Source organism: Diachasmimorpha longicaudata, chromosome 6 (genome assembly GCF_034640455.1).
Source record: "Diachasmimorpha longicaudata isolate KC_UGA_2023 chromosome 6, iyDiaLong2, whole genome shotgun sequence".
NCBI lineage: Eukaryota > Metazoa > Arthropoda > Insecta > Hymenoptera > Braconidae > Diachasmimorpha > Diachasmimorpha longicaudata.
In genome coordinates, this window is record NC_087230.1 from 3,967,321 (window position 1) to 3,989,506 (window position 22,186).

Consider the following 22,186-nt stretch of genomic DNA (forward strand, 5'->3'; position numbering starts at 1 on the left):
AATTTATAATTTTTACTGAAATGGGACAAAAGGGGAATTTTTAAATTAATTTTTTATCAATTAATTCTGCAGTTTTTTCAAATAACTTGAATGTAAGGAATTTGGGTTTTATCACGCCATTAATACGACTCTTTTTTTTGTTGTCATTATAAATTTCAAATCTTTAAGAATGAAATTGACTCAAACCACTTCACCCCTGAATTCTCATTTTTTTCCAGCAGAATAAATCGAATATGGAACTGGGCCACACAATAGAGGACTCGAAAAAAAAATATCCAGAATTAACGAACGAACTGCTTCAAGAATTACGAATATACTGCGAAGAAAGGGGCATTGCACAAGTGCCAGATGAGAAACTGGCATTATTTGCTCACAGCTGTTACTTCGAGCCCGAGGCAGCTAAACGATGTATGAATGTCTACTACAAACTACGTTCAACAGTACCAGAATTCTTCGCTAACCGTGATCCTACCTCGGATCACATTCAGCATTCTTTGAGGGCACTGTGAGTTTCTTATTAAAATGCTCTTGAAAAAAATGTTGACCAAGTTTCAAAGTGAAAACAACTTTTTCAATTTACCGGGAGGAAGGACGAGCCAAGAGTCAGAGATTAAAAAGCTTGGGGATATAATTTTCGAGTCAAGATTAAACTATTTTAATCTGGTGTAATTACTCGATGATTTAGTGGTGTTGCAGAATTTATTCAATTAATTCCAGGGCAATTGATTAGATGGAGAGACCGTTCTTTAATGCATTGACTTTAAATTATTATGAGTATTATTTTAACTGATTTTTTCTGTAAAAGAATTTTTCCACTTAAATTTCGCCACTTTCTTTCTTCAATTAAAAATTGGAGAACAGAAGTACTTTAATGTGATGTAACCTGAGGATTTAGTGCTGTTACTTTGCGCATTAGTGTCACATTATTTCAGCTTAGTTTAATTACCACAATTAATTTCATTAATTCCGTAATTTAATCACGAAGATTCCGTCGCAGTGGTGTTAGGATTTTATCAGCAAATCCATCAGTTTAAAATTATTTTCGATCTATTCTCGCAAAACTTTTTAATTAATTCTTTTAACACCCGAATTTTCCTCCCTAAATTTTCCACTTTTTGTTACAGAATGCAAAGACAATCAATTTTAAGGAAAAATCTCCAAATTATTTCAACCTCTTAAAAAAACCCTCGAATTTTCCATAAAAAAATTTAAAAATTTTTCTTAAAATCCGTAAGTTTATCTCGAAAATTCCGTAGGTACAATCCACCGAATTTCCGCAGCCATTAAAATCGAGGGTGAAAATAAACACCAGACCTCATTTCGTCACGGCCCTGTGCCGTTAAATTACCCCAACCCAGTGGTAAATTAATGGTCCAATAAATAACATCCCAAAGCCGTCATTACAAGAGTTAAATTTTGAACTTCATTATTACCACAATGAAAGCCCATTGTCCAACTGCAGTGATCCCCACCCCCTCCGATAAGACTAATTACCCACCGTGAATTACTCGTGAAAACGTCAATGTGTCAGTAGCAGTATTTTTTTTCTTATCATTCGACCGATATCTTTTTGCAGGCAATTTGTGGCTCTCCCTAAACCAGATAGAAATGGCAATCGAATAATCTTCCATCGTTTGGCCGATTATCGACCGAACCAGTATATTTTCAATGACGGAGTTAAATTACTACAAATGTCAGTGGATGCGAGCTTGTACGAGGAGGGATGCAGTCCTGGTTATATTTTTTTGTTCGACATGCAGGGCGTTCGATTGGGCCATTTGACGAGACTATCAATTACTAGCATTCGACGATTCTTCGAGTATCTCCAGGAGGGTCTGCCCGTTAGATTGAAGGGTATACATGTGCTCAATGCTGTTTGGTTCATGGACAAAGTATTGGGATTGGTTCGGCCTTTCATGAAGAGAGAGCTCTTTGATATGGTGATTTTTACATTATTATTAAAGTATGGCAACAGAAACAATTTTTTTTATCGATTTCTATGTCTCAGACTTGAAAAACATTCGGTTATTTAATTTGAAGATTGCGGATATTGGAGAGTCTCCTCTACAGCGAGGATTAAAAAAAACAATAGATAATTAATAGTTATTAGAAGCTCGGTAATCACTGTCACTCTCGTTGGATTTTAATTCCCCACATTATGCACATTATTCTCACTTCCTTGATTTTTTTGTAAGATAAGTGAGATAATTTGATAAGAATTGTCTTATGATGACAATCATTGTCATGATGAACGTTAATAATGCTAAATTATCCCCTCAGAATAAATTGTCAACGTTTAAATCGATTAGCAATCAATTGTGAATGTCTCATAAAAATTTTTTATGAAATTAAAAGCAGTTGTCAATTTTCTCATTATTTTTTTCTTATTAGACATCGCAACATAATTTTCGATAGCTCTCAAAGCAGTCGAAACCGTGGGGTCTTGTTTAACGATGGTCAATTAACGAAAATAAATAATTAAAATAATTTTAGTTCGCAATTTCACTTCTGGAGTCATACATTCACTGGGTCATGATAATTAGACTCTTTGAGGTTGAGAATTTACTTAGCACGCTGCTGAAGCCCTTAATCATACTCAATCCCAGGCAGTTCACAGTGAATTACTAATTATTTGAGTTACGTACGAAATTCTCCTAATTATCGAATTCTATGTTTATTTTGTGTTTAGCTCCACCTCTACACCGGCGACGTGTCTGACATATACGAGCACATATCCCCTGAGTGCTTACCGAGTGATTTCGGTGGGAATTTGGAATGTCTCGAGACATTGCATGGTAATTTTTTAAAAATTGTCAAAATATTTTCTCTTCTAATCTACTTTTTAAATTTTCCATCTACTTCCACTGCTGCTCTGCTCGTTCTACAAAATAAAAATATTCCCTTTTGCTATTGATTTTTTAATGCCATCTCTTTTATTGAAATTGTGAAGGGATTTCCCGAAGAGAAAGTTTATTTAGCCCTTCGAGGGAAATTACCCAACCATTATATAATTTTTCAAAAAATTTTCTCGCCCTGTAGCTTCATAAATAAAAAGTGCCGTAAATTTCTCTGAATTTTCTTTCCGTTTCCTGCATTATCAAATATGTAATTGTAATTTCAGAGAAACACAGCCGTAGATTACACGACCTACGTGACTACTTCCTCGAGGAGGAGCGCCTGTTTCGCTCCTGGGGTTCACCTCAGGCCTCGCCTCCCACTCCGGAGGAGGAGATCAATGACACCGAGTCGTAACTCTTGGAGCACCGAAAATTCCGTGAAAGAAGGATGGAATGAGCCCTGTGTTGCCAATTATTAGTAGTTCCCTTATCGCTGACATTCTTCACTGTTTTGATATTTTTCTATCGATATGCTGATTACTTTGAGCGTAGCGAGAGATTCCCCCTGGATTAAATAGAGAAATGAATTTAGAAATTCGAATCGAATGTTTGTTTTGACTGTCATATGGCATACGATATTCTATATTCCAAGGCTAGCAATTTAACTTTTTCCTCGTTCGGTTAACTGGCACCCTGCAGCTCCTGGGGGTATAAAGGATCGTCTTCATCACACCGTCTTGAAAAACTAACTTTACAAAACATTCTGATAAAATTTTTTCGTCGCAACCCCTGAAAAATGGTTTTTAGCACTCGTTACAAAATATACTATTTCTCTCTTAATCTTCAGGTTCACGTCGACGAGTGTTTAAAAGGGAATTAATCCCTAGACTTCTAGGCAACAATTATCCCCATCCTCCCATCAAGCCGTCCATTACCTCCAAATCCTCTGCAATTTATCAACCGTTAATTCCCCTCCCCCTGGCTTCCAAAAATTATTTTATTTAATCAGCCCACCTCCAAGTAAAACTTGAAATCTCCATTTCACATGAAACCAACTATTTACCCGTGAAGAATAAATAATGCATGACGCGTTCTGCAGCTGAAACGTGAGTAGCCGTCAGAGGGGTGGAGGGCAAAACAGAAGGGTAACAATCACGGGATGAGATTGGATTATCCCGGATACTCGAGGAAGAAATAAAAATGTTTAAATTTGTTAATACACGATACCCCAAGAGTAGCTTGACGGTACCGTCCAACACCGGGCGCGGGGCCTGCGCTCAGGGACGTGCACTGGCAGCTGGTTGGGGGTGGGGGGGAGGAGGAGGAGGTGTGGTGGTGATGTGGTGATCGTGGCTTACGCTGGTTGGATGGATTCGAGTGGCCGATGCATCGCCGGCAGGTTGTTCTCCAGATCAGTCATGATTTTCGTTGTCGTGGAACAATAGAATATTTTTTTTCTGGATTAGCGATAACCCCTGACGATTACTCGGTTGATAACTCCAGAATTAATGAGGTTTTTCCGGTGTTCAAGGGCTCTTGTCGATTTTAATCAGTTAAAGTCGTAGTTTCTCTTGTGGGACGGATTCAGTCGTTTGTTTTGATTCTCTGTTTGGAGAAAGTGATCTGGAGACATGAGGTCAGTGATACCGGGTCTGATTGTCGTTGGGACTCTGGTGGGACTGAGTCTTGGGGAAGATTGCAGGGGATGTGTGCCCTTGGATTCTTATTCGTTTGATAAGGTAATAGGGTTTGATGGCTGTTCATTTTGGATTTTTTTGTTGGGGTTTGGTTGAGGTTGTTGTGATGAATTGCTTTGGTGTTTTGTCTTTCATATCAGGAGCAACTTTTAGATCAGAAAGGAGAATGTAGACGCTGCTGACTCTCATGGAGTTAATTTTTTTTTGCAAAATGGAAACGGGAAACTTGTGAACACATTTTGGCAAATTCCCACCGATCAATTCCTTTAGAGAACGTGCCAATAAAGCCATTAACATAATTAGCATTTCATGCATTTCGCCTGTACAGATGATTCCTACAGAAAAAGTCTAATCTTTGTTCTTCATATTTTTGTACAATAAAATTTAAAAAATGTCCAAAATTCTAGTAAAAATGCAAAGAGTTCACCTAAACAAAAAAAAAATATCCTAATTTGTTTTACAATCCTTAGATTTATATTTCACCAAAAAAACTGCCTCTGAATGTCACAGATATATCTAAAACATCGCCAGATTTTCTCATGAAAATGTCTTGTCTGTCCAGGTTATTTCCAAGTTCAAAGCTTCAGTAATAAAGTTCGATGTGGCATTCCCGTACGGGGAGAAACACGAGGCGTTCGCCAGCGTAGCTGCTGACACTAGAGACACTGAGGATCTCCTGCTCGCCGAGGTCGGCGTCAAGGATTACGGCAATAAGGATAATTCGGACCTGGCTAAGCGATTCAACATCGACAGACAGGACTTTCCAGTTGTTATGCTGTTCCTCCAGGGGCAGAGCGAGCCGCTGAGACTGATGGATGGTCACATCCCGGATTTCACGGTTGAACATCTCAAGAGACTGATTAGGTCCAAGACTGGAGTCTACGTGGGCCTGCCTGGGTGCATTGAACAGCTTGACAGACTCGCCGAGGAGTTCAAAGCCAGTCCAGAGAAGGATAGACAAGTCAGTGAATTTTCTAAATTATTTTCCTTATGATTTTTTATATTTTCGTTTGTTTTCTGAAGTTTTGGTTTTCTTCGATTTATCTATTTAGTTCTGTTCGGTATTATTCGTTTCAATAATTATTTGATTGAAGGGGGAAATTACAGTAGTGATTACGGACGATTTACCAGAGAAATTAATCATAATTTTGATAGTAATAATATTTTTAAAATATTTTTTGTTGGAAATATCGTCAACTGCATAAATAATTTCCAGTTTCACCACTTTCCTGTAAACAAGAAATTATTTAAAAAATGAGTCAACAATTCTTATCGCTATTCCGTAACCCACATGATGCATTTATCAGTAATGCTAGGCCTCAAGGATTTTTAGAAACAAAATCCGAAACCCAAACGTCAATTCAAAGATTATTAAAAAATAATAAAAATGCAGAGAATGAAAAATTACATATTTTCCAGGAAATTCTGAACAAAGCCAAAGTATTCCAAGAGACAGTCCCCGAGGCTCACAGATCCGCTGCCCAGGTGTACGTCAAGATGATGGAGAAGATCCTGGAGCGTGGGGACGTATTCGTTCAAACCGAGAAAACCCGAATCGAGGGTTTGTTGAAAGGAAAGTTATCAGACGAGAAGAAACGTTCGATGGAAGAAAAGAGAAATATTCTTCATTCCTTCCACCACAGGGACGAGCTCTGAAGACTATAAGTCAGGGAGTGAACACACTGACTTGAATTTCTAGACTATCACTGTTCAGATGATGACTTTTTGATGATTTTTCTTAATTAGTGTACAAGTTTCAGTAGTGCAGATCTCATTGTTTCGAGTTGAAACCGAAAAGTCTGATTTATTGTCACAAAAGACATTCCCTTGATTGTCAATGAATATTAAAATAGTCATTGATGTTTGATGGAAAATTGCTTCACGAATCTCGTTACATTAGTTCTAATTAATGAACTTCTGTAAAAGTCTGTTTAAAATTAAGACGAATTAATTATTTTATTTTAAGTTTTCGAAATCCTAAAAACTGAAAGTTTCAGTTCACCATTAAAAAACATTGAAGCGACAATTGATTCGTTTTTAATCGATATTGAAATAATTTTTGATGTTTAATCAAAATTCATGAGTAGAACTGTCTTATAAATCTGGTTATGTAAATCCTGGATGATAACCTTGTGTAAATGTGTGATCAATATTAAGGAAAATTCCCCACCAATTTTGCAAAGGCCTCGCTGTGAAACTATTAATTAAATAATTATATAATTTAAATAAAAAAAATTCTCAAACCCACATTCTTAATTCTTCTCTACACTAAAAAATCGACAAAGCGAAATATCCACTCAGTTTTTAATGAAAATACTATAAATTGAAATACTAAATTTATTTATCCATTGAAAAAAGACTGAAGCTGCACAACAGCAAACGCACTTATAAGAAGAAATCACAGATAACCATGCTAACATTTATTACAAAACATTCGTTATTTCTCATCACTTGTCACACCCGAAATTATGAAAATGCGTTTTTAAAAAATATTCTGTGAGACGACCAACGATTTTGTAAAAATCGGTTTGTAAAAATTTAACGTATAGTTCATTACAAAAATTGTGAATTAATAATTAGTATCTCAAGCCGATAAATTCGTATTTGAATAGATTCTTTTGTGTACAGGGGGAGGGGAGGGGGGGGCAGGTGGGAATATTATCATCTAATGTTGGAGTAGCAATTTTCGCCATTGTTACTTGCTCTCCTCGTCCTTCACCTCGAGTTTCTCGAGAACCTCCGTAACTTCATCAGTTGCTTTGTCCTCGGTATTCTCTTTTGGTTTCTCGGTGGTTTCTTCATCCTCCGGGGATTGCTTCTTGTCCGCCGATTTTTTTACTTCACTCTCTTCATCACTGTCGTCGCTGTAGGATATATAGGAGTCACTGGAGCTGTCATCTTGCTCGTCTGAATTTTTCTTGCCTGAATATATTGAACACTCGGTGCCAACAATTTTTTTCGCCTTCTCAAACGCTTCCTTCCATAGTGATGCGTCTGAAAATGATAGCACAAAATTAATGGTAAAGTGCAAGCACAGTGAAGCTTCGTGAAGCTTTTCTCTGTCACGAATTATCACTTTTCATTGTCCCTGCCCACTCCATAATATTTTTCATCATTCAGAAAAATAGATATAAAAATCTTACTCTCTGCGTTGGCAAATCGAATAGCCAAAAGCTCAGGCTTCAACAGTTCATCAGCATAATCAGCGAGTACACTCCAAACCCAAGCACGATCGCTGCCACAATTGGGCTTCAACTCCATCCAGGGTGTGACGAAGTGATTGGCGCATATTTTCAGGGTCTTGTCACGTCGCATGACAACGCGGACGGTGTGCTTGGTCTTGTGCCTGAGTAATTTGACATCACCAGTGCCACGCTCCTTCCATTCTGCTGGCTCGCTCGTCGAGTCGTAACGGTAGAGCTTGGCCCGTCTGAAAAACAACATTAAATTATCACTGTGAATTGGGAAGGATCAACGATGGTTTTAATTAATGACACTTACAGTTTTATCATTTCAATCTCGTCCTCCTCATTATTCGATACGTCGATGAGAGGGAGACTGACGATGGGCTCGAAGTGTACGTCGGCTTCTTCGACCTCTTCCTCACGTTGGCCATTTATTTTTTCCCCATTTGTTTGAAGCTGAATGATTTTAGATATTTGTAATACAGTTAATGTTGAGGTTAGGGGCTCGGTGGTTGTTAATAATTTTGGAAAAGCTCGAAACGTTGTACTCTTTGGATGAAAATGTTTAGAATGATTACGAGTTCTTTCTTGTCAATTATTTAATGATTTTTAATTTGTGATAAACCGATAGATCATTTGTAAATATATATTGTTTCAACAGTTATGTGATTGTGATTCAAAGTTCTAATTTTCTAATTTGGTTTTCTTAATAAAATGTTTCAGAAAATTAGAAAGTCATGACTTTTGGGGATTGATGATTAAACAATGAGCATTTTTAAAAAATGTATTTGGAAAAGTTTCTTGCCACTTGTGACTAGAAATTGATTTGTAATTTTTATTACATTAATTCCTTCATTTTTTCCAGAAGACCGTTACACCAATAAACAATTTGGCTATTGAAAAGTAAAGAAATGGTTCACTTATTTACTGTTTGTTGTGTATGTTGTGCACATGACAAAATGAATAATTCTGGTATTTCTAAAGTTGTAATGTCGAAACAGTGAATTTGACTGCAATAACTCGACAAAAAACAACGACATTCAGACAACCACTCCAGAAAAGTATAAACAAAAATCTAAAACCATAACTGCGAAAAATAAATTTGATCACGTGGACGTAAAAATACCGGAAAAAACTCAAAACCATAAACTAATGAGCAAATTCTAACCTAAAACCCCTCTCTTTTTCGCAGCCCATCTGACCCACCGAATTGGCACCCCATAAAAAAATTAAAGATTCCCCTCGACTCACCATATTCTCTGGCATCTTGCACCGCGAAAAACAATAAAAACCCCGGCAAACCTGACGTACCCAAACTCTCTCTGACAATCGCAAATCTTGAAGCTATAACGGCGGGTTTTTCTCGCACATCTTCATCCCACCCGGACCGCTAGCAAGCCATTGGTCGAGATTCCCCCCGCTACTTCCCAATGACCCAGTCACAGTCCTCGAATCCTAAAATCGTTCAGCACGATGTCCCCCAGCCAATGACGATCGCGGCATCCTCCAAAGACTCTTCAGTTGGCAACAATCATGGCGGCGTGGTCAACGGTCGCTGGTTCAAAAAATTTTCTCGGTATCATTCTGCCTCAGAATTTACAAAAAAAATAAATATCTGATCAATCGATTTTTTCTCCAAAAATCCTCCATAAAAATCAGTGCCCTCCCTCCAGCCTAACCAATTCGTGGATCAGTCCTAATTATTTAGTGCCCATTTCCCTTCGTGTCCCGAGATATTGGCAGCCCTGTGGTTCGTTGGAAACGGGATCTAACCCGGCTGGTGGGGATGCCGAAACGCTAGACCATCGGCAGAATGTAGAAACCAAAGAAAGGGGAGGGAGTGCGCGGTTCGTGTCTGGGCGGCCATTGTGTGTTACCTTGTTCCTCCGAAAGCCGCGTAAGCGTTACCCCACGGTCCATAAAAAATCGTATTAAACCCTCGAATAAATCCGCAAAATCGACGGAATTAAAAAACTCCCCCATCGATCGTGAAAATAATATAAAAAAAAAAAGGCCCCAAGTGTCACCCTACCAAACCTCCAAATATAAATCGATCGAGGCACTCGTCCGAAAGTGGGGGGTGGGATTGGGCGGAAATACCCCACCGAAAAATAATAAAAATATACACCGATAAAACCGTTAACAACTGTTAACATCTAAACAATAAGTTCGAGTATCGACGTCGCGTGGTGGAACGTGTGAAGCCCGGGACGCAAACGATTGAACGGCCCGATGGCTGAAACCGACAAATTGAATATTGACAGCATCATTGCTCGTCTCTTGGAAGGTAATTGAAATAATCATTGTCATTTTAGCATCACAAGAGTATTTTTTCCTACGACAACATTAGTTCCCTCTCTGATTAACTCCCTCACTCCCTTCGGCATCTCTCGTCCTTCATTTCCTCTTCTCTCTTGCCAGAAAAACGCGTTTTGCCTTCCAACTCCACCTCACCCCTCTCTCCCTCCACCTATCGCAGTCTTCCCTTCCTCCAGAGGTCCTCCCCCTCCTCGTGCTATCGTGACACTCCGCACTGCGTGGATATTTAGGTGTGACGTACCCAAGAAAATTGCATTTTGTTGATTTTTGTGTGACTTTTTGGAATTTTGAGATTTTTTAAATTTTGAAGTTATGTAATGGAGTCTAGGAGTCTGGCCAGAGGTTGATGATTCAGAGACAGCTGAGGGACTTGGGGTGATGATGCTGTTTCAGTGGATGGGGGAATGGATGAGTTTGTTTACAAGAAGCACTCGTTGACAACCGCTGACGAAGATGTCGATTTTGGGGCGAGGTCTTCGGGATTTCTTGGGCGGGAAATTTTTGAATGCGGTTACATGGGATTTCAAGGGGGTTTTTCGGGGATCTGGGAGTGACTGTGTTGTCATGTCTGATAACACTGGTCATACAAGAACGGTGGGGCAAAATGGAGCTTCAGAAGTTTTCATTGATGGTCACAACGCGAGGATCAATTGATCAATTGAGCTCGAACTGGCGTCATTACGAAGAGAAAGGAGAGTAGTCTTCAGGGAAAAATTATTTTAATTCACTGGCAATTGAGTGGGGTTTTAGCGTCTGAAGATGGAGATCTTGGAGATTATGTATAATTTTTATTTTTCTGTTTTGATTTACTCTTGTTATAATTGTGCATGAGAAATTTCAAAAGGTTTCAGTTTTCTGTCAGCTTGAATAATGACCTTTGAGAACGACACTGGCATCAGCAATAACTCTTTCATTAAATTAAAAGTCAACTTGCAAGAGTAGCAATTCTCGTCGCCATAACGTTTTTTTAACTCCAATCGAACTTTCTCATTATAATAGATTTATTCCTCCAGAAAAATAGTCAAAAGAAACGAATGAAATGTAATATAATTTTGTAGTTCTGCTTCAGGAGACTATTGAGGTTTAAACTATTTTTCTCTTGAAAAAAATTCATTTATTCAAAGTTTTGCCATTTAGAAATAGAATTTATTTACACTGTCAGTATTGAAAGATTAGTCGACTTCGCTCGTGTCGGGAAACTTAGATAAAGGTTTACAGTTATTACGTTTATGTGTTCGTGAATGGAATTGTTTTTTGTGTTTAAAAATAACTAATGTCCTTCTTCCTTTACATGGTTAGTCGAGGAATTTTTAATATCAAAGGATACAAAATTTTGATGAACTGTATGTCTATCACGCACCTTATAATTAGAGTTGAGCAGAGCTTTTTTAAGGAATTAAATTATTGCTTTTGTCGTGTAAACTATGAGAAAGTGACAAATGTTCCTGTGAGCTTATGTCATTCAATCAAGTTATTCAATAATTAATTACCTGAAATCATAAAAAACTAATGGCCTTTTAGATTCAGCTTTCATTTACGTCATTGGCCCATCAAGTTCGAACATTAAATACTAAACTTAGTGAGAATACATCGGCTTCTATCAGGGGCCACGAGGAAGGGCCTAAAGGACTGTGAGGATAGGGTACTTAATGAAGCTAATAAATTTGTTTGAATAATTTTTTTTCAATTCCAGAACTTTTCCAAATCCCTCACGAGAGTCTTTGTTTTTTTTTCACTATCTTCCAAAAGAATCTCTCAATACATTTTAAAGTAATTGATGAGTGATTGATGAAAGTGATTGATTTTATGTTTATCTCCCCCTTACGTCATTACTCATCAATTTTGACTAGGAAATCATTTTTTTAATAAACTGCCTCGCCCTCACAGAACTCAGTATAACCAGAGCTCTATCGATAAATTAATTTGTTATTGCTGTAGTCGTATTGACCACAAGGAAGGGGGGAAAAATTTGGCTGTGACGTTGTCTAATCGATTTGTACGTTAGAATTCGTGCGTTGACCTTGGCACTGGTGACTAGTCGTATTCCCTAGGGTTTGAGTTCTTGGCTACAAATCGATTGCCTTCAAAACACTATGTTACAATAATAACATATGACAGCAGTCATTAGGTGTTGTACAATAGTTTTATTTTTAACTATAATTTTTGTCTTTTTATTTCTACAGTTCGAGGATCCAGACCAGGAAAAAATGTCCAGCTGACGGAGATTGAAATTCGCGGACTCTGTTTGAAGTCCCGTGAGATCTTTTTGTCCCAACCGATTCTCCTGGAATTGGAGGCGCCGCTGAAAATATGCGGTGAGTTTCCATGTTTTTTTTTCCCCGTTGTGTCTATCACGCACTCTCGTGTTTCCTCTCCTCCGGGGCTTTTCGTATCTGCGTTGTTTTTTTTTTTCTTATGTAACATGGCGGATAAGTTACAAAAGGCAGAAAGCACGGAACACAACGAACAGGTGCAATTATTGGTTACAATTAGTATTCTGATCAATGGCATTAGCATACTTGGCACTATTACGTTTTAACTTTGTCGTAAAACGGTAAATTACACGACGTTTTCCTGTTTTTATGTTTTTCTTTTTAAATGACAATCACTACTGGGCAGAATGTGGGCGTATTTTTTAGGCCTCGTTGGCATCTACAAGGATACTCCAGCTTGAGGAACATTTTATGACGCTTTTGTCATTTTTCCGGAAGTCATTTGCATTTTTTTACGAATTTTTCAAGGCCAGAAGTGAAGCAAGAGGTCAAAAGACCTTTCGGCCATTTTTATGATGTTAAAAACGTACTGGAGTAATTAACTCTGACCTTAAAAATTGTAGCGTTATTAGGTTTTTAAATGCGTAAAAAATAAGACGTGAAAATTTATCACGAATTTTTTTTGCAGTTTATGAGCTCTGTTTCTTGACTTTTGCGTGTGGAACAATTTTTTCTGAACTCAGTTCTTTCAACGATTTATTTTTGTGGTCTAGAAAAAATATTTATGGTTTTCAAAATGAACTTATCCACGAGCTCGATGACTGATCGTGGATTATGACTTACTGTTTTTTTTATTTCAAAATTCATTATCAATTCCTGGAGTCAGTGATTGCTAGAGGAGAAGGTTCATTAACAGAGTCGTTAATTTTCAATCTAGAAAAAAATCCTTGACATTTCCCCCTGTAGCAATTTTTACTGAGATAAAAGAGTAATCGCGGAAAACTGCGATCCATCTTTCTATCACTTCGTCATTATATCATTCTCACGATACTTCAGAGCTGCTTAGAATTTGGTCTGTTAATTAACTCCAGCGAGAATGTTGTTCTTATGGTTCAAGTCATTTTCTAACCTAAAAAAACACGTTTTTCTTCAAAATGATCCAAACTATATGACTGATCATCCAGTATTTCCAGATATCAAAACTAATTATCAGTTAATAATAACAATTAATTATTGATCGTCGATATTTTTTTAAAGTGAAAAGTTTATCGTGGCATTTCCCCCTAGACAGATTTATTTCCGAGATAACAGAATAATCACAGAAAACATTTCAATCCATCTTTTTATCATTTACTCATTCAATCATTCTCACAAGTCTCCAAATATTCTTACATTCCATCAACTCATTTTCCAACCCACAAAACTACCTTTTTTTCTTAAAAATAAGATAAAATAAATTAGCGCTCGTCAACTAGGACTTCCAGTTATCGAGTGCTTCAAAATCAATCATCAACTGATCCTATCAATTAATCATTAATTATTAATCATTGTCAGAGTGAGAAGTTTATTAAGAACGACATCAATCTTTACTCCACAACAAAAGTCTTGACATTTCCCCCTAGACTGATTTTTATCACGATAAAAATGTAATTGCAGAAAATACTTGACATCATACTTTCCCAACATCCCCTCCACAATTTTCCAACATCACAAAGTTATATTTATCCTCGATGACTTTTAGGTGACATTCATGGTCAATACTATGACTTACTACGACTCTTCGAGTACGGTAGTTTTCCACCAGAGAGCAACTACCTCTTTCTGGGTGATTACGTTGACAGGGGTAAACAATCCTTGGAGACAATATGTCTGCTGCTTGCATACAAGATCAAGTATCCAGAGAATTTTTTCCTACTGAGAGGCAATCACGAGTGCGCTTCAATCAACAGGATATATGGATTTTACGATGAGTGTGAGTGATCAATAAAAATCAGTACTATTTTTACACTACTGTTCTTCACTGTTTTATTGTCTCCCTGTTCATTGTATCATTGTTTGTTTAAAATCACAGGCAAACGTCGCTACAACATAAAGTTATGGAAAACATTCACCGATTGTTTCAACTGTCTACCGGTTGCCGCTATCGTCGATGAGAAAATATTCTGCTGTCATGGGGGACTCAGTCCTGATTTACAGAGTATGGAGCAGATAAGACGCATTATGAGACCAACTGATGTGCCCGATCAGGGATTACTATGTGACTTACTCTGGTCCGATCCGGATAAAGACACCATGGGATGGGGGGAGAATGATCGTGGTGTGTCATTCACGTTTGGAGCTGAAGTTGTTGCCAAATTTCTACATAAACACGATTTTGATCTCATATGTCGTGCTCACCAGGTAATTTGAGGGGTTGAAAAAAATGCCATGTGTTTATTCCCAAGTGACGACCTTCTCTTCAACTCAATATATATTTTTTTTAATTGTAAAAAACAAATAGCTTGAGGCTGGCAAAAATCTGACCTCTTCACAAGTGAAATCACTCCCATTTCACCTTGATACCCATTCTCTCTCCCGACTTCCTCAACAATTCTTCCCCGAAACTTTCTAAACTCGTGTCTTTCTAAACTTGAACTAATTCCACCGAACTGTTTTCTTTCATCACCAGGTCGTTGAGGATGGCTATGAATTTTTTGCTAAACGCCAACTGGTAACCCTATTCTCAGCGCCAAATTACTGCGGTGAATTCGATAATGCTGGTGCCATGATGTCCGTCGATGATACACTGATGTGCAGTTTTCAAATTCTAAAGCCAGCTGACAAGAGGAAATTTACGTACGGTGGCCTGAATTCCGGCAGGCCGGTAACGCCGCCAAGGGCGCCCAACACCAAAACCAAAAAGAAGTGAATTCAGAGCTGAGGTCGATTAACAATTTTTTCATTAACGACGCGGAGACTTTAGGAAACTTTTTAAGAGCTCTTCAGACACGAACAAAAAGAACAAATAATAAGAAATGAAAATAATCATCCTGCTCTCCCTCCTCCCCTTCCTCTCCCTCTCACCCCATCACTCATTCATCAGAAAGTAATGACAACTTTTTATTCCTTTCTCATTTTTCGTATACGATTAATAATCATTGATCACTGTCAGGATCCTCCGTGGAGTTCATTTTTTTTTATCTCAAACGATTGAACTCCATGGAGAGGACGAGAGAATTAACCGGAGCGCAATGTTTTTTTTCCTCATTTATAATTTTTTTAAAGGCACATTTCGATTTTATGATAAGCCAGTGGTCATCGGAATGGATATTGAGGTAGTTTGGACGAAACCGAAACTCGGGGATTGTAATGAGAGTCGGCTGTTGTGCATTCAGTGGAGGTACGAGATGAATAAATTTAATTTTTTTTCTGAAAGCTCGTCAGAGAGTGGAGAGAGATCTGGGGGAGGTGGAGATTTTTTTTTTATCAAGACTAGGTGAAAGTGAAAGCTGAGAAGAGTCTGAGAATAAAAATTCTTTAACTCTTTCGGATCTCGGGATATTCTCGCGGGCAGAAACATCACAGGGAAAACCTAGAGCTTTTGCGAGTTGATTTTTCTTTCGTAAAATAAAATGAAGGGGAAAAATGGAAAATTCGTGCCGGATATTTTTGCAGAGTAGTTGAACCCTGTCGATTTTTTCAATAAAAAAAAATATCTATGGAAAATCTGAGGAAATCATATGATTTTTACTAAATTCAGAAGAAGGATTCGTCAATGGAATTTCTCGTGGAAGCTCTGGGTTAACCATTGAACTTAAATTATCATGGAAAAATATAAATTAATTTTCGTTTCTTCCCTCCACTGGATAATTGTTACGTCGCATTATAGATGATACATTCACCCTTGTTTATGTAATAAAATCATCAGCCCTTACTGAAGATTATTCTGACACTGTAGCCAGTCTGAGATGGATAGTAATAAAGTGAATTTTGTTCTATTCGAGGTGTGAATCGATCGAATGAATCATTAATACTCGTGCTGTTGATAAAACATCACGAGTTCACTGAATTCGTATTTTACACTGGACTAATGACAAAACTCGTGAGAATAAAGGACGAAATGTGGCGATAGAACTATCAAATTTGGACGGAATAAAATAAAATCCATTGATATGCCTCTCTAAACTTCACTTTTTTAAACTTTTATTTTATGGCGATGTGACGCATCTTGGACGATGCTCAAAATGGTAACGAGAGCGTTGCGTCATTTTGTTGCGATATTTCGACCTCGTTTCGTGCGTTCACCCACGCCCCAGCAGTATGCCATAGATAAATAGAAAAATAATAACAATGAGCTACGAAAATAGACGAATTGACGAGTCTCGTGGCACTGCTGAATCCCCGTGGATTAAGGTGTGAGTGTGGAGAGTAGTAACCAGAAATAAATTTAATGAAAGAGTGCATAATTTCCTGGATACATCCGGTGGAAAAAATTGGCACGAGTGGAATATCGTCGTTGGGAATGTGTGAATTTAAATAAAATCAAAGCGTCACTCGTGCTGCCCGAATATCTACGGAGACCTGGGGCCATTGCGATGAAAATAAGTAGTGGAACACGAGTGGAAGAACTTGACAGGAAAAACTGGTGAAATCTGTTAACAGTTTTGTTGGGAAATTATGTAGATCATCCGCCATTTTTTTTCAATGAATAATATTCTAATGAGATTTTTTCTGCGAGAATTACAGGTCTCAATTTTTTATTTTGTTTAAATTAATTTTTCTAATGACAAAGAAAAATGAGTGAAAAGAATTAAAATTGATATTGTGGGATTTTCGTAGGAAATGTCTTATTAGGAAAAATTCCATTACTCTTATTATTTCTTTTTTTTAAAGTGTAGCAGCGATATTTTCAAGTATTCACCAGAATGAAAAAATAATAATTTCGTGCGTGAATTGATGATAATTATCTCCGGATCTCGTCTTCCGATGATCGTAGATGTTATTTTTTTGTACAATTCCCTTATTTTATCGGAGGAAGTCATATGTAATCATCAGAGTAATGTAAAATTCTACCCCAATAACAAGTAATAATGAAAAAATTGTGGGAGAAAGTTGATCGTATTAAATAAGCATCATTTCATTGCATTATATCCACAATGTTTTATTTTTATTTTTTTCTTCGTCATTAAATTCAGAATATTTCATGGAAATAACAGATAGACCATTCGCCAGCATTGCAGAATCATAATTAACTCCTTTTGATTTCATTTTCATTCACAAACAGCACGGAATTTTAATTTAATCGTTTAGAAAAAAAAATCATGTGTATTGGAATTATTTGGAACATGAAGGAGCACCTGATTGTAGAGCATAGCCCCTCGATACCGATGTTGTAAATTTACAACACAGAGGTGGTAAAAAAAAAAACAATTGCGATAATACCGTAAAGCCAGATTTTTAAGGAGACATTAATACTAGACGTGTGTATCGAGAATAATTCTGATATAACAATTTATCCCCATCAATTATAACACCTCGTCCTCTCCACCCCGTCCACACGAACTCATGAATGTACATTAAAATTTTCTTTTTTTTTATATAAAAAATAAAAAACAATCACCTGAAAATAATTGCAAGAATATTTTTGTTTATTCCATTATCGAGAATTTATTTACGCATCTTTATTCATGCTCATGGTCACTGTGTCTGTGGATTTTCATCGTAAATATGACGGCGTTTGGAAAATTTCTTGGAGGACTTTGTTTTTGTTGATCTTCGAGTGGAATGCCAGGGAAAATTATTTAATAGGCCGTGTTTCCTCAGGGGATGTCGACTCCAAGAAAAATCCACTAACACTTCACAACCGAAACGAATTAATAAACTAATAAATCCATTCGTGGGATTAAAATGATTGAATTCCAATTTCTATCGCTTTCTTTTCAGGACAAACATCTGATGGAAAATATTCTACACAAAAAATCTCAATTGAGATTTTTTCTGTAAATTTCTGGACAAAAATCCTTCAGGTTTTCATATAATTTATTAATTAAATTATACAGAAGCAGATTGACGGATCATTTCCCCCAAAAAATCGCATCATTCGAAACGTAGAAGTTGCGAGAGAAAGGCAGTTCAAACGTCCACGGTTATACGTGTAATAATTTTTAAAAAATCCATGACTTTCACCTCGACTCGAGAAATATAATTTTGATGAAAACGGCGCGGGTCGTCGGACGGACCTAAATCACGAAGTGATACAATAATCAATTATAAAAAATGCGATACTTTTTTTAGATAAAATAAAAATACTACAAGTTTCCTAGAAACTCTAGACGATAGACTTGATTAATACTGAAAAAATCCCCTCGTCCTAGTGCGACACAATCATGGTGAATGTGATTATTACTTAAGAAACGATAAAGTCCTGAAACTTCGGAGCATCATCGAAACGCACTGGAGAATGAGCTTTTCTTTTACAAGAACAAGACGATCTCTTAAGTCTAATCGACAAACATTTTTAGACTAGAAGATATACGTAAATAAAAGGGTCGTACTCCGCGGCGGGTTATGTTAATATTATAATTATGAATATATTATTTGAATAAAAACGTAATTATACAAATTGCAGTATTCTACTGATTCCTGCATTTTTCAATACCTAGTGAGTTCGATGAGATAATTACATTGATTTTATATTAAGGATATCAGAGCTCTTTACTATTTGCTAATATTTTTTTAATGAAATTACGGCTAATTAATTAAATTTTATTCACTTGAATTGTCATACAAACTAATAATTAATTTTTTTATCGTTCGGCAGACATATTTTTTTTTGTTTTCCTCTTAAAATCTCAACACAAACAATTTCTTGGGACTCTGGATTAATTAATTTATCTTGTGCAAAATTAACTGTTGCTTAATTGTTTCAATAAAATCATCGCTATTTTGAAAAACTATATAATTTTTCTTAATTACAAATTTAGTTCCTAAATTTGTAAATAAGTAATTAAGTAATTTGTAATTTGTAATTTGTAATTTGTAATTTGTTATTTCTCTTTCCTTTGAAAAAACTTTGATGTATAATGCTTTAATTAATTATCAATTATAACAAATTGATGACTGTAAATATTTTTAAATTGCTCATAAACGTCACACAGGTGATGGTAATAAAGGAATTTGGTTCCAAGCTCCCGAGATAAAAAAGTGGGGAGTACAAGGGAAATCAAGAGAAATATTGAGGTTACATTCTCTCCAGCGAGTAGTATTCTAATTCAACATCGCCCTTATTAAAACCAAATAAAATTGAATTAAACAATTGATAATCAAATACAACAATGGCGTAAGTATGCCTTTGAAATGGGCACTATTCTGGGCTCTATTTGCCCTTTTATAGCTTTTTCTCTAACCTAACCTCTTCACTAACGTCAAACATATGTTGGTAATGAGAAAACAATGTTTCCAGGTCTAAAGTCACCTTTAAAATCACGTTGACGTCTGATCCAAAGCTGCCTTTCAAGGTGTAAGTACACCATCCATGAACGGATTAATTTTTTTAAAGAGAAAATGTCGATCCCCGATTCTTCTGGCGAGGTCTAACGCTCAATAAATTTGATCTAATGTACGGTTTCAGTTGTGGAGTGACAGAAATGTGTCAATTTCTATTTGTTTTGCTGTTCAATACAATTTATATCGCTATTCCTTGGAAATCTGCAAAAGTCTGATTCAATTTTTTTTTAATAACTTCTCAGACACATTAAGTGCAAAAATTTTTTTAGAATATCAGTTAGGTCCTGACATTCCTATAAACACTTGCATTAAGGTCCCCTTTTTTGGGTGAAAAAACTACAAATTTCTCTTTCCTCCAGGATATCTTCGATAAACCTAGAAACATTCCCTTGTACCTAGTGATGTTTTTACGTGCAACCTAATTTATCAAGGAATCATTCCAGAATTAAATTGGTTTCGAAAAACTAAGAATCCAGTCCATCTGAAGCATTTGCCATTTGCTAACTTAAATTTAGATAATTGTCTTCCCTTAAATCTGACATGAGACAAAGATAACCAAATCAATTATCAACAGTTTCATATAAATAATCTCTAAAAATTAAATCAAAGTTCACGTTCACTCCATAACGAACGACAAAAGAAAGACAATGAAATTTTAAAAAGACTGTACTATTGACTCTCTTTTTGTTTCACAACAGATGAGACGTTGAAGATTTGCCAGAAGATGAAAAGGAATCCGGTGATGAAAATGAATAAAGAATGGACGAAGATCAGCTGTCGGAGATTCTAAAGACATTCGACAATTACGTTACTCTGATTGAAAATCCAAGAATAATAGAGCAAATAACCTTAGGAAATGTATCCACAGCCTTCAGCTGTTGTCGTTTCATCGAGCGAACGATGCTGCGTGCCAAAGAGAGCAACAAAATTAATGAATTAATGAGTAATTTGCGAGGTCACTGGTCAATGAGCAATCGTGTGCACGTGTACAGCATCGACACACTCCACAGGGCGTGTGACAAACTCGTTGAAGTGCTGATGAAGTCGGTTGGAGTATCGGGGGACATTATTGACAGACTTTTATCGCTCTATGTGAATGAATGTGGCAGAGAGAGACTCAGTAAATTCATCGAGGGCCTCTTTAATGAGTCTGTGCTGACTAATGCTGCTTTGAAATGCATGACAGAGGGTGGGTTAGACAAGTCCTTGATCGAGGACGAGGGAAGGGTCTTTCTTTGGCACAATCAGGCTTCTTGTGGGAATGGCGAGGAGGTCATGAAGTGCATTGACAAGATGATTGATGATGGATTAGTCGTAGAAGTCATTGAGAGTTTAGAAAAGTTGAGTGAGGGTAGCCCTGCGAGGAAGCTCATCGTCCAGAGTTTGAGCAGGAGAATTAACAACTATGATGAGAATGTGTGTTCAGAGGTCTTTAAGGTCAGGAGAAAGGTACTTGAGGACCTAATGGAGGATGAGGACTTTCGATTGAATTATTTAGACATAATTTTTTATTTTGGGAGAAGCATGAATTTTGAGAATGGAGAGTGGAGTGGGAATCATCGATTTTCATTCGAGGATATTGTTGATAGTTTGAAGGGATTGATAAGGGTTAGTGAGGAGATTCGTGAGGCTGTTAAGAGTAGAATAATCTTGGCGAAGGGGATGGAGGGGGGGATGATATGGGAGGACGTTGAGGAGGCTTGTGAGAATGAATTGTATGGGATGATTGTGTGAAGGACGAGTTGTTGGTAAATTTTTCTGCTAATTATTCATGATCAAGTCATTGGAAGAGCTATTGAAAAACGTGCGAGGGTGAAATTAATTTCATTGAGTTGATTTATTGGTAATAAAGTTGTCTGGTGAAATTAAGTCCATTAGTTATTAATTGAAGTGGAATTAAATTTAGACTGAGTGTACCTGAGAATACGCCATTCACTGCTGTTCTGAAATTCGCTGCTGAGGAATTCAGGGTTACACCTGCCACCTCGGCAATTATAACCGATGATGGAGTGGGAATCAATCCTCAACAAACAGCTGGTAACATTTTTGTCGTCATAAAAATCATTGAAAAAAATTCTGTTATTGAAATTCGACTGACGCACTTGTCATTTCAGGGAATGTATTCCTGAAACATGGATCTGAACTCAGACTGATTCCCAGAGATCGTGTAGGTGCCAGCAGTTGAAGTAAATCCCTTTCAATATAATAATTAATTTGTATGTTAAAAAAAAACTGGTTTATCGGAATTTACACAAATTTTTGGACACTCAAGTAAATAATACATTCCACACGTGGGAGATAAGTATCGACAGATGAATTATATCCATTATTCTTTCTTCATTGGGTTCTCGATGGCTGTTGTACAGAATAAATCTGAGTTCTTTCAAATTTTGTGAACAAGTTGTTGAATAAACCTTCATTTATTATGTTGTTATGGAACTAAATTGTTC

General features: G+C 36.8%; 5 protein-coding genes across 10 annotated transcripts in view; 4 read left to right on the plus strand and 1 right to left on the minus strand.

The window, feature by feature from the left end:
• The window catches only part of LOC135164039 (alpha-tocopherol transfer protein-like), a 7,698-nt gene extending 4,225 nt beyond the window's left edge, over positions 1-3,473 (plus strand). The window contains exons 2-5 of one of the 4 annotated variants that reach the window (XM_064124027.1): positions 219-505; positions 1,577-1,940; positions 2,690-2,795; positions 3,122-3,473. In XM_064124027.1, the coding sequence (XP_063980097.1) occupies positions 234-505; positions 1,577-1,940; positions 2,690-2,795; positions 3,122-3,252 (873 nt within the window). In that variant the 5' untranslated portion in view covers positions 219-233 and the 3' untranslated portion in view covers positions 3,253-3,473. The remainder of the gene's footprint in view (positions 1-218; positions 506-1,576; positions 1,941-2,689; positions 2,796-3,121) is intronic. The other 3 variants (XM_064124029.1, XM_064124025.1, XM_064124026.1) reach the window with 3 other exon arrangements.
• A 722-nt stretch (positions 3,474-4,195) lies between these two features.
• Positions 4,196-6,781, plus strand: LOC135164041 (endoplasmic reticulum resident protein 29). The gene is made up of 3 exons (XM_064124031.1): positions 4,196-4,576; positions 5,097-5,495; positions 5,954-6,781. Exons 1-3 carry the CDS (start codon positions 4,469-4,471, stop codon positions 6,188-6,190), a joined length of 744 nt encoding a protein of 247 aa, XP_063980101.1. The 5' UTR covers positions 4,196-4,468; the 3' UTR covers positions 6,191-6,781.
• A 76-nt stretch (positions 6,782-6,857) lies between these two features.
• On the minus strand, positions 6,858-9,129 carry LOC135164042 (ran-specific GTPase-activating protein-like). 2 transcript variants are annotated; one of them, XM_064124032.1, is made up of 4 exons: positions 8,971-9,129; positions 8,036-8,175; positions 7,678-7,964; positions 6,858-7,528 (listed from the first exon to the last, which is right to left on the minus strand). In XM_064124032.1, exons 1-4 carry the CDS (start codon positions 8,983-8,985, stop codon positions 7,230-7,232), a joined length of 741 nt encoding a protein of 246 aa, XP_063980102.1. In that variant the 5' UTR covers positions 8,986-9,129; the 3' UTR covers positions 6,858-7,229. The 2 variants fall into 2 exon arrangements, with proteins under 2 accessions (XP_063980102.1, XP_063980103.1); XM_064124033.1 differs by lacking the exon at positions 8,971-9,129 and adding an exon at positions 8,562-8,792.
• A 402-nt stretch (positions 9,130-9,531) lies between these two features.
• Positions 9,532-17,380, plus strand: LOC135164035 (serine/threonine-protein phosphatase alpha-2 isoform). Its single transcript, XM_064124016.1, has 5 exons — positions 9,532-10,006; positions 12,222-12,353; positions 13,993-14,223; positions 14,323-14,651; positions 14,920-17,380. The coding sequence occupies exons 1-5, from the start codon at positions 9,952-9,954 to the stop codon at positions 15,157-15,159; spliced, it is 987 nt and encodes a 328-aa protein (XP_063980086.1). The 5' UTR covers positions 9,532-9,951; the 3' UTR covers positions 15,160-17,380.
• Positions 17,381-19,352: 1,972 nt separating this feature from the next.
• Ufm1 (Ubiquitin-fold modifier 1) lies at positions 19,353-22,126 on the plus strand. 2 transcript variants are annotated; one of them, XM_064124018.1, is made up of 4 exons: positions 19,412-19,569; positions 19,693-19,749; positions 21,643-21,773; positions 21,851-22,126. In XM_064124018.1, exons 1-4 carry the CDS (start codon positions 19,565-19,567, stop codon positions 21,919-21,921), a joined length of 264 nt encoding a protein of 87 aa, XP_063980088.1. In that variant the 5' UTR covers positions 19,412-19,564; the 3' UTR covers positions 21,922-22,126. The 2 variants fall into 2 exon arrangements, with proteins under 2 accessions (XP_063980087.1, XP_063980088.1); XM_064124017.1 differs by lacking the exons at positions 21,643-21,773; positions 21,851-22,126 and adding an exon at positions 20,435-21,636 and having other exon boundaries at positions 19,353-19,569.
• Positions 22,127-22,186: the final 60 nt, after the last annotated feature.

Excerpts from the sequence above, each read along its gene's own strand:
- LOC135164041 (XM_064124031.1), top strand. The coding sequence starts at position 4,469 with ATGAGGTCAGTGATACCGGGTCTGATTGTCGTTGGGACTCTGGTGGGA. Across the intron at positions 4,577-5,096 it reads ATTCTTATTCGTTTGATAAG|GTTATTTCCAAGTTCAAAGC; the intron begins GTAATAGGGTTT and ends TTGTCTGTCCAG. Across the intron at positions 5,496-5,953 it reads GTCCAGAGAAGGATAGACAA|GAAATTCTGAACAAAGCCAA; the intron begins GTCAGTGAATTT and ends CATATTTTCCAG.
- LOC135164042 (XM_064124032.1), bottom strand. Across the intron at positions 7,965-8,035 it reads GAGATTGAAATGATAAAACT|ACGGGCCAAGCTCTACCGTT; the intron begins GTAAGTGTCATT and ends GTTGTTTTTCAG. Across the intron at positions 7,529-7,677 it reads TCGATTTGCCAACGCAGAGA|ACGCATCACTATGGAAGGAA; the intron begins GTAAGATTTTTA and ends TATCATTTTCAG.
- LOC135164035 (XM_064124016.1), top strand. The coding sequence starts at position 9,952 with ATGGCTGAAACCGACAAATTGAATATTGACAGCATCATTGCTCGTCTC. Across the intron at positions 10,007-12,221 it reads CATTGCTCGTCTCTTGGAAG|TTCGAGGATCCAGACCAGGA; the intron begins GTAATTGAAATA and ends TTATTTCTACAG. Across the intron at positions 14,224-14,322 it reads ATATGGATTTTACGATGAGT|GCAAACGTCGCTACAACATA; the intron begins GTGAGTGATCAA and ends TTAAAATCACAG.
- Ufm1 (XM_064124017.1), top strand. The coding sequence starts at position 20,496 with ATGGACGAAGATCAGCTGTCGGAGATTCTAAAGACATTCGACAATTAC.